This window comes from Eleutherodactylus coqui, chromosome 8 (genome assembly GCF_035609145.1).
Source record: "Eleutherodactylus coqui strain aEleCoq1 chromosome 8, aEleCoq1.hap1, whole genome shotgun sequence".
Taxonomy (NCBI): domain Eukaryota; kingdom Metazoa; phylum Chordata; class Amphibia; order Anura; family Eleutherodactylidae; genus Eleutherodactylus; species Eleutherodactylus coqui.
Genome location: NC_089844.1, coordinates 162,314,343 through 162,325,638, shown reverse-complemented (window position 1 = coordinate 162,325,638; position 11,296 = coordinate 162,314,343). Strand labels below are relative to the sequence as shown.

Sequence of the window (11,296 nt, the reverse complement as noted above, 5' to 3'; positions counted from 1 at the left end):
TCTCATGGGGTTTTGTTAGTTATGTGGAGCTCTAGTTGGTTTAACCAAACATTGTGTCCCAGCCACACAAGTGGCTGCCACGCCAGGCCTAAATAAGCTACAGGTCGCCTTCCAAGTTTTTTTTTTCAGGAGGTTTTGTGCCTACATGTCCATGGGGTCTTTTAGTTAGGAGTGTCCTCGAAGGGAAGGGACGTACACTTAGCCATCTTTGCTACTGGGATGTCTAGCTTAGGCATCTCCTCCCAGCCCGTGAAGTCTTCCTCAGAGAAGCAATAGTGTCTTGTGATGCCTCTGGAGGTGAAGGACCCCATTTCGGGTATACACTTCATTCTTAATCAATTTTCATATGTTAGCATTGTGAAGGGTTAATTCTGGTTTCTAGGATTGTCAATGCTTTAATAGACAAATAAGTCAGACAAATAAGTCAGAATAATTATGCTTTGTAATCTGCATCCCGTCCTGGGAAGACTTTCAAGGTTATGTTCCCAGATAAGTTTTAATCATCATATGTGGATGTACGTCTTTGTAACTTGCTGAAGGACACATTAATAACGAGTCGTTCTTTTTCTTATGTATTACATATGATGAGATGTTACTTATCATACCTTGCTTATCATATCCTGCATGACCAAATTCCTATATAACTTCTGTGCTTTGCTAATAAACCAGGCTTTCATTTGGTTAACTACATACGGTGTGGTGTCCATTGAATCCTCAGAGTATACTCGCATGTCCAGACTAATTGGGAAGCAGACAGCATCAGCTGAAGGGTCCCCTTGAGACCCCCCACAGCATGTAGCAGAAAGGTGTGCTTTCGCCTTTGAACTAGACCCCCAAACCTTTGTCCTGGATGGTACGTGGCTTCTTGGGTTCCTCAATGTTGAGGGTAGCCCTAACTGCTTGAATGAGCTCTGCAATGTCCTCAGCGTTAAAGAGGAACTTTTTATTGTTGTCATCTGAGAATTTATTAGGATCCACTTGCTCCTTGATATCAGAGAATATTATACTTTTCTTGGAGTAGTTGCCCGAGCTATTTCACCTGTTGACTTGTGCTGAAATAGAGGAAGTAGCTGGTGGTATGACCTGGGACGCTAGGGCTGAGTGGACTTCCTCTCTAACTAGCAGCCCGATATTCTCCATGAATCCCCTGGGTTCCTCTTTTACGATTTTGGCTATGCATAATTTGCACAAGGTTTTAGTGTATGTTGGCGTCAATTTTTCATGCATGCTGCACATTTTTTCAGCTTTGATTTTACTGGCCTGGCTGAATTCTTGTCCCCCTCTAGTAAACAGAAGGGAAAGGATATATAAATGCATATACACAGATACGTTTGTTTTTGCATAAGGCACCCGACAGGCTACTTACAACACCAGAGGTAGCAGCCAGTTCAGGGATGTCCAACACTGGAGAACTCCTATCTGCAAAGTACTGCAAATTAAATGGACATAGACCCTGCGAAATCACTAGGATCCATGAAATTCACCTTATCTTCTCTCGGATTCCTTTTTTTGCCACCCCACCCCCCACATTCCCGTCACATAATCCTGCAGGCTCCACCCCCCACCAACGCCGTTGCCTAGGGGAGCGTCAGAGCACCGTGCCTGCTTCTACAGCAGGCCCACGTGCACCATGGACCAATAGCAGCGGGAGGGGGGGGATAAGACGCTCGAAGCCCTCACTTTACACGACCCTTGGCTGCGGTAAGGAGGAATCTGGCCTGGGTAAACTGCACCTGCAGCGTTCCAGGAGGTGATCCTCTGGATAGGAGAAGCAGCCCCCGCTGACTCCGTTCCCTGCAGTAAGCATCTTCTTTCCTCATGCCAGGAACTCCTGAGAGCTCCCAGCACCTCTCTGGATACCTGCCTACTGACAGGAAAACCACTGAGGAAGGTTGGGGGGGGGGGGGGGCTTTAAACCTCTGTGTGTTTCTGTCCTCTCAGGAGGAGGCCTCAGGTGGTGCCGTCGTGGAGACAATAGGTAAAGGGCTGTTCAGTTGGATGCTGAATGTACAGTGGTGTTTTCCCTGCAAGCAGAGGCTTGGAGGAGTAAAGAGGGTCTGGGAGCCACTGTATCTGTTCCCCCACTAAGTACAAGAGGTTAGAGGTAACACTGAGTAGCACAGAGATACATGGCAGCCAGATGTTTCTCACACATGGTATTCTACAAACCAACGTGTCATGTAATTATGTTAAATATAACTATATGGCGGGCAACTTCACACAGGCAAGCGGGATATAGGGCCGTGAATCACATCCCCATATTGCCTCGTATACAGCCTCGCATCACTTCGGGGATGCAGTGATCCTCCAGTGCGGCTGTTAGCCGCGGTGGAGGATCATGAAGTTTTTTCCCATTGCTTTCCAAGGGAGACCTTGCATTGCATAGTGTGCACCTAGCATGTGGTCCGCTGCTGCTGCCTGCCCCATTGCAAACAATGGGTGCTGCGATGCAAGAGCTCGCAGTAAGATAGAAAAAGCTGTGATTTGTTTCCTGCATCGCTTCGCAGTGCCACACAGGAAACCATTGCTCATGTGTAGGACCCCATTCAAAAGAATGGGGTTCATATTTGTGCTTCTCGCAGCGCACACATCTTGCCGGATTTTAGCACCCGTGTGAAGGCAGCCTTACTGTTATCCTCATCTCTCCAGGACAGGACTCTCCGCTCTTCCTTCATACTTTTGTGCTTCCAGGTCACAGTCAGTTTAAAGTTGGGATCCTTAAAGAGACTTCCCTGGACGGGGCACCGGCTGCAGACATTATATGTGTGATCGGTATTTTCTTGAAGCTTTTCTTTGGATTTCAGTGGATTTTGCCCTGTTGTCCATCTGACAGTAATGTGCTTTGGATAAAAGTTCTGTAGAGTCAGAGAGCAAATCACATCCCCGGAGTCAGTCAGAGAGGCTTCTACAGGACCCGACACTTGTGGATTAGCTGTAAGAGAACACAGATATGTAAGAGTCTGTACTGGCATGAATAAGAGGCGGCCGGTCATCACCGGCCCAGTGCAAGCAACTGAAGATAACAGCATCACAGAGGAGAATATTCACAAGATCAGACAAGAATGGCTTCTTGTAGGGATAGTCAATTACATCAAGTCTATGGAGCCATCACACAAGCACTAGCGGGCTTTCTGTAACAGTTCATAGATTCTGAAATCCATGTCATGGAAAAAAAAAAAAAGAATTGAGATGTTATTGCTTCACACGATTTCTCGCGAAAAGTGCAATGTGCTTCCGTGGCAAAATCAGAAGGGTCAGGCTTAGATTTTTGCCATGGACTATGTGTCAGATCTGTCCAAAAGCACCAATGTCACATCCAACATGGCACGATCATTCAAAAAGAAACGTTTAAACGAACAAAAGTGAATGACTCGTTCGGTCTAAACACGAGCCAATGATGAAGAATAGTGTGCTTCTCGCTAAATTTCTGTAGGACAAAAAAAAATCAGGGCGGCTCGTTCACTTGTCGTTCAGTTTAAGCACTTCTCCTTCAGCATTTCACATTAGCAATGTGGTCACTCAACGCTTCTTGTTGAACGACTCAGTGTTGCATTTGCCTGTCCAAACAGGCTGCATGAGCGCGGACGCACTGGTGAAGAAGTCATCAGCTCGTTCATACGAAAATTGCGCAGTTTAAGGCCCAGTGTACACGGGAGGATCTGATTTGCGGATGATCCGTAAATCAAGCCGCCCATAGGAATACATGGGCATCTGCAAATGCATTAATGCATGTGGATTTGATTAGCAAAACTTTCGGTCCGGAAATCAAATCGCAGCATGCTACATTGAAGTCAATGGATGGCGTCCAATCCGCAGCCGTCCACAATTCAATTGCGAACAGCCCGCAGATACTGGAGGAAAGCAGGACTTTAAAAAAAAAAGTACTGCGCATGTGCGCAGCTTAATAGCCGGTGTGCCAACACGCATCCACAGTAAAGAAGAAGGAAGATCCAGACAGGGAGGGAGAAGACCCGCATAGGACCCAGACAGGTAAAAATAATGTCCTCAGCCGCGAGCAGGGTGTGATTCTGCTGAGGGCTCCCGCATGGACAGGAGGCAGTTAGGATATGCTTACAGATGGTGTATATCAACCTGAATTAACAAAGCGGCAATTTAACAAACGTGCTACCGTTCCATTTCAATAGGACTGCTTGATATACCAGAGACCGTTAACTCTTATTTCTGGCGGTCACACTGCAAAAAAGACACTGCAAAGTTTTAATTGCAGCTGTTTATTTGGGACCCCTGTTCGCAAAATTGGTGGGAGATCCAGCAATCAACCCCCCAGCAATCAGTAAGTCATCCCTATCCTGTGGGGATAGCTTGTTTTAGTGGAATAACCTATTTAAGAACCATCAGCCTCCTTTCGCAGATAACACAAGTGTCATTTGCTCGCCTGACAGGTGGAAAAATGTAAAGCTTAGGATCAAGAGAGGAGAAGAATGCTGGGATTTGTGTTTTTATGAAGTTTCTAAATTAAACTTTTAAAACAACAAATCTTTAGGATAGGTCATCAGTATCACATCTGTGGGGGCCGATTTGTGGCACGCCTGCAGATTAGCTGTGTGAAGGGGCCATGGCAATAAGGCCTAAGGATGGACCACCAGACCCAGATAACCCCTTTAATACATACATTTCAATCACTTGTAGAACATTTTACCATGAAGTGATTTCGGCTGGAATGTCTTGGCCTTGGTTTCACCATCAGAGGTAACTGTGCAGGTAATGAGACATCCATAATGTTTAATCACTGTCGGTATAAATGTCAGTATACTGGTGGTATTATATAGTCCTTCCACATCAGACCTATCAGTCTCTTGTACAGGGTAATAACCAGAAGTCTTCAGAGCTTCTCTTTCCTTGCGCGACTGTGCTGCAGCACCAGATATTGCCTGGACTTTACCATCTCCTTCAGTCACTGACCATAAGACTGTAACATCCTCAGGACAATAAGACACCGGACACTGAAGGGTCACCTTTCTCCCGTGTGTCCACTGATCACGTCCTCTAATGTCCCCAACAACGAACCTCTGGTAACCTGAGATAGAAATGAGATGATAAAACACCATTCTCCTTCTAGTACATTATATATTTATCTATGCCAACACTAAAAGTATCTAAAGAACACTCATACAATATTAATGGGTGTCTGACATAGGGAAATAAGATTATGACCTTCTTTGAGACCTCACGGGATTGAAGACAGTCTCTGCATAAAACTGTTAGCTCTATATAAGAATGGGGAAATAAAGGGCAACTGATCACATACATTGTACCCAAACCACTAGTGCTGCAACGTTCCCCGATATTACACATATATATAGGGTTTCAATCATAAAATGTATATATCCTGTGCAAACGCAGTTGAGGAGTTTTGATACAAATAGCTTGTGGTAAATTCACATATTTGAAGGGGGTTTTGTACCAAAGATTTGTGGTATTTTGACTTTTACTTAATGGTCGCCGAATTAAATTTGGCTCCTAAATTTTTACTTAGAAGCCAACAACACGATATATAAAACTTATATGGAACACCCATGTGAATCTACACACTTCTGGATACGGGGAGCTGACGGAGGTCCACCTAGGGCCTATGCACCCCCCTACTGTTTTTTTATTCATTTCTTCACTTCAACTGATTCAACTTCAATTGCATGGAGATTGCCTGAGCGCTTTCTGTCATGTGTCCCCCCCCCCCCACAAATTTTGCTGACCCCTGACCATTGGTTTGGACAGATGACTGACAGTCTCCCGAGTGGATGTCTATAGTAGACGAGGACCCTCCTTCCACCTACTGAGGTGTGTAGCCAAAGTTATCCAGGCATTCAGGTGTCGAGGTACATGCATGTGGTGGGGCGATCTCACCACACCTAGGCGAGTCTGTTCCCACTTGTTTCCCTTTTTACCCTTTCTCAGGTGCGCCATTCCATTATTTGTACATCTCACCATTTATAAAACAGGCAGAGATGGCTGAACATTTGTACAATGAAGCTTCCAATTTGGCTCAGGCAGAGTAATCCACATGTGGCTTTACAATACCACAGAAACAGGTCATAAAATCAGAACAGACTTCCTCTACATAGACCCGGCCGTCCAGCCACAACTCTGAGCCCTCAGGAAAGTCATAGTCATCATGGCTCTAATCCAGCGATAACCACAGAGAGGAAGCTGTAAACCCCAACCGTCTCCTGCTTTTATGGAAAGATCTGCACAAACTATTTGTGATACGGGTCATATACAAATCATTTACAATCTTCTCTGTGGAGACAGAACTCCAGGCCGGCTCCACTACCGCATTGTAATCGGTAGTTCATGGGGCAAACCCTTTACAGGAGAGCAGTCAGTGATCATTCAGGCTCCCAAATTCATGGTGTTTAGAGCAACAAAGTCCTTATGCGCTCTAAATACGTGAGGTTATATTAATAGGATTGTCTGGTTTGAAAAGACTCCATTCTGTATGCTGTATTAGGGAATTGTGAGTTAACAGAGGGAGTCCCCAGTCTCTATATATGGAGGACCCGGTACGTTGGTTACAATAGACACATCAGTGCTGTGTTCCTTTGTGGTGATGCTGCAAAGGAACAGATCGCCTGCTGCTGAGATCCCCAGCTGATTACTGCAGATTGATGGCGATCTCAGCCTTGTGATCCACTTATTCACAAGAATTAGATTGTACAGAAACTCACTTTTCTGTGGTCTTGTAGCTGCCAGGTCCTCGATCTCCTCCTGTGGAGCAACATGTGTGTCACTCTTTTCCTGAGATGGATGTGAGCTGCTGAGATCTGTAAAGCACATCACATTACTTCTTACAGAGCTGACCTGATGGCGGTTCATGTGGCAGAGTTTACTTACATTTGTAAACAATATACCGTATAACAGTTAGCAACAAGGAGTCTCTCCGTTGTGGTTCATGTTTACCCCCCAGCATCTCCAATAATTGTTCACTACACATCACACACAAGACCACCAAAGCCGATGTGGAGCCGATACTTAAAGGGGTTGTCCCGCGAAAGCAAGTGGGGTTAAACACTTCTGTATGGCCATATTAATGCACTTTGTAATATACATCGTGCATTAAATATTGGCCATACAGAAGTTTTTTACTTACCCCCTGTGCTGGCGTCCCCGTTTCCATGGCGCCAACCAAACTTCTCCTCTGGTCGCAGGATCAGTCGCGCTTGCGCAGAGACGATTCCTCTTCTGGATGGTCCGGGCTCACGAGCTGCGTCCTGGCTCCTACCTCTTCTCCGCGTCATCGCGTAGCTCCGCCTCAGTCACGTGGTGCCGATCAGCCAATGGGGTGGCTGGAATCGGCAGTGGAGCGCAGACTGCAGAAGAACATCCACGGTGCACCATGGGAGAAGACCCGCGGTGCACCGTGGGAGAAGACCAGCAGCGCCATCTTGGACAGAAGATTTTTTAAAGTTGCTGAACGGGGATCAGGTAAGTTAATTTTTTTTTTAAATAACACATGGCAGCGGTATTCCTTTGGAGTACCTGGGGAACTGGGCAAAAAAATTTTTTTATTGTTTAGGCGCGGGACAACCCCTGCTGAAATAGAGATTTTTTTTTTTACTCACACAGAGGCACAGCAAACTTGATGGCTACTGTCACTACGATTGGTAAAAGATGCATATGATTGCCTTTCACGCTTGGTGGATTGATATTTTTTGAAAAGCTTCATAACACAAACTTAAACTTTAGCGGCCTCTTACTGTAATTTGTCATCCTGATTTTGTTTTATTGGATGCCATGTGTTAGGTCCTAAAAAATTTGCCAATATCTTTGCGTTAACATGATCTAATAATGCTTGACTAACGTTTAAGGTATGAAGTATCATATATACTTGAGTATAAGCAGAGTTTTTCAGCACATTTTTTTGTGTCCCCCCCCCCTTTCCTCGGCTTATACTCGAGTGAGGTTGAAAGAAAAAAAAAAAAACAACCTACAATCCTCATCTCCCAGCCGGCATCTGTGTCCCCGGTGTGATGCTCTCGCCAGCGGTCCGGCAAGCTGCCTCAGACTTCTCCCTGCTGTCTTCTCCCTGGCTCTGTTTTAAATTCTCCCCTGTCAGCGCTGTGTAACTAAGTGCTAGGATTGGATCGACCGCTAGCCAATCACAGCCGACGCTCGATCATTCACAGCCATTTAGTGAATGACATCACTGAATAGCTGTGATTGGTTTATAGCTAGGCTTATACTCTATGCACTAAGTTTTACCAGATTTTTGTGGTAAAAAACTTATTGACTTGGGTCAGCTAATACTCGAGTATATACGGTAACTATTTCATGAAGTTGAATGCCTGCTGGTACACAGTGGCGTCAAAAAGCAACAGGGTGAAAACCTCAGCGCCAGTTTACAAAAATAGTATTGGCAATTCCCTGAAAGAAAGCGGCCCCCCCTCCCGTGACCCAAGCAATTCAATGCAACTCTGGTTCACGCCCCAAATGTGTTTCATCCGGTGGTGCTTTAAGTGTGCTGAACGGCTGTGCAGAAAGTCGCAAAAGTCCGCACACTTTTCACTTAAATTCATGCTCCGAACCTACAACCTTGCCCTCCACCATGCCAAACTAGTCTACTTCACCTCTTGTCTCCTCACTATCTCAACCCTAAAAAAGACTGACACTTTTCACTACCTTCTCAGCCCCCACCCCTTCCCTCGCCACCCTCCCTGTCTAGGGCTTATATTCGACTCAGATCTCTCTTTTACCCCTATATCCAGTCTCTTGCCCGAACATGTCAGCTGCACCTCAAGAACATCGGGAGAATCCGCCCTTTTCTCACCATGGACACGCTAAAAACGCTCCCTGTTGTACTCATCAATCTCTTCTGGATTACTCTAACTCGCTGCTCATCGCACTCCCCTGCACCACTCTCCACTCTCTAATCCATCCTGAATGCGACAGACAAGCCTATCTTCCTGCCCTGAAGCTACTTGGACTGTGCCGGTCACTGCCCTGGCTGCCCATCAAATACAGAATACAATTCAAACTCACTACCTTCATCCATCAAAGCTCTCCATAGCACCCCACCACCCTACATTGCCTCCCTCATCTCAATCCACCACGCAGCTCGGGCCCTCCGCTCCGCTAACAAAATCAGTTTAAGTGCCCCTTTAATTTGAACCTCTCACTCCCGTCTCCAAGACTTCTCCAGAGCAGCACCAGTTCTCTGGATCACGCTACCCAAAACTATCTGGGCAATCCCTGACTCACGCAACTTCAGGCGTGCTCTAAAACCCCACCTCTTCAGGGAGGCAAACCACATCTCCTAAAAACCAAACCCCGTGTACTCCGCCTGATAACATGCTTCCTGTCCTATTGACTGCAGTTCCTGCTAGCCACAACCGCCCCCTGTAGTTATACCGATTCAGCCACTATATGGCTTAGGTTTGACTATGGTCTATGAGTATAGCATCCCACACTCTCCACCCCCTTTACCTTCTGTATCACTCCATTTGTAGCATGTAAAGTTGTTGGACCCTCACCCCTACTGTCTCCATCAAATGATTACTAAATGTAAGTGTTTTTGTATCTGTGTACAACCCTCACCACTATCAGCGTAGGGATCCTAGCAATTGCTTCTGCTGAATGACACTTGCAAGTTCTGTGAAAACCCTGTTCTGTCTTGGGGTCTGAATTAGTATTCGTTTGCTTCATCTGTAATATGTTATAACTTACACCAGAGGTACATCACCACCTGTTACATAAAACAAGAGGTAGCAGCAGCACTCACCCAGATACAGCAAAACATGGAAATACCGTGGATGCAGGTTAAGACAAAGAGCTGGATCCTAACTCTCCAAAGGAAATGTCAATAGAAGGTGTCCAACAGCATCCAAACAGACTTGCTCAATCCATACGAGAACTGTCTTTATTAATCCCAAGACATCAGTGTACAAATAAAGGTACAGCAGCGTTTCAATCCCTGCTGGGATCTTTGTCAAGCTAACTGCACACTACAATGAACCTCATTAAATAATCAGCACAATAAAACAACACCTCCCGCAGTAGCAAATCCTGTGTAAGACCACATTAAATATCACCTGTAACGGGAACGGGGTATTCGGTCACTCACCTGGCACCCTGCTCAAACTTGTCAGACGTCATGATCGCGCGTCAGCCACATCCTATTGCACATGTCTGTAAACCCATAGGTCTCATGTGATGTGATACATCGTCACATAGCCGGCATTATGCGTTCCATGCCACCATACACACATACCAAGGGTACGTCAGGTCATATGGTGCAACATGTCACATCGGCAATGGGAGCATGCGCAGCACCTCCCCGTTTACTTACTGCGCATGTCACCAGCCCAGCTATGTCTATATGGTGTATCCATTGATCAATGGATACACCATACAGACATAGCCGGGCTGCTGACATGCGCAGTAAGTGAATGGGAAGGTGCTGCGCATGCACGCATTGCCAGTGTGCTGTGTTGAACCATGTGACCTGACGTACCCTTGGTATATGCGTATGGTGGCATGGAACGCATAATGCTGGCTATGTGACCATAATGTCAGTCATGTGACCATGACATAACATCACATGAGACCTATAGGTTTACAGACATGTGCAATAGGATGTGGCTGACGTGCGATCATGACATCTGACAAGTTTGAGCAGGGTACCAGGTGAGTGACCGAATATCCCATTCTCGTTACAGGTGATATTCAATCCAGCAGGGATTGAAACGTTGCTGCTGTACCTTTATTTGTACACTGATGTCTTGGGATTAATAAAGACAGTTCTCATATGGATTGAACAAGTCTCTTTGGATGCTGTTGGACACCTTCTATTGACCACCTGTTACATAACTGCACACTTACCTTTAGTAATCAGTTGATGGAGACAGTAGGAGTGAGAGTCCTGCTCCAATGACTTTACCTTTTGTATCACTCTATTTGTAGTATGTAAAGGTGGTGGAGAGTGTGGGATGCTATATTCGTAGACGATAGTCAAACCTAAGTCATATAGTGGCTGAATCGGTATAACTGCAGGGGGCAGGTGCGGCTAGCAGGAATTACAGTCAGAAAGAGAGGGAGCATGTTATCAGGCGGAGTACAGGGGGGTTTGGTTTAGGAGATGTGGTATGCATCTGTAATATTTTATAACTTACACCAGAGGTACATCACCACCTGTTACATAACTGCCCCACATACCTTAATGAGCGAGCCGCCTGAATTTCATCCATGTCTGTTAATCGATGTGGCAGCTAATAAATATTCAGCAGCTATTTATACTGGATATACATTACTATAAAGACCATATGGATGTACTATTAGATCT

The 11,296-nt window shown here is 45.6% G+C and overlaps 1 protein-coding gene across 1 annotated transcript in view; it reads right to left on the bottom strand.

The window, feature by feature from the left end:
* The window catches only part of LOC136577983 (uncharacterized), a 59,038-nt gene extending 56,363 nt beyond the window's left edge, over positions 1-2,675 (bottom strand). Inside the window, exon 1 of the mRNA XM_066577894.1 lies at positions 2,630-2,675. Within this exon, the coding sequence (XP_066433991.1) occupies positions 2,630-2,675 (46 nt within the window). The remainder of the gene's footprint in view (positions 1-2,629) is intronic.
* Positions 2,676-11,296: the final 8,621 nt, after the last annotated feature.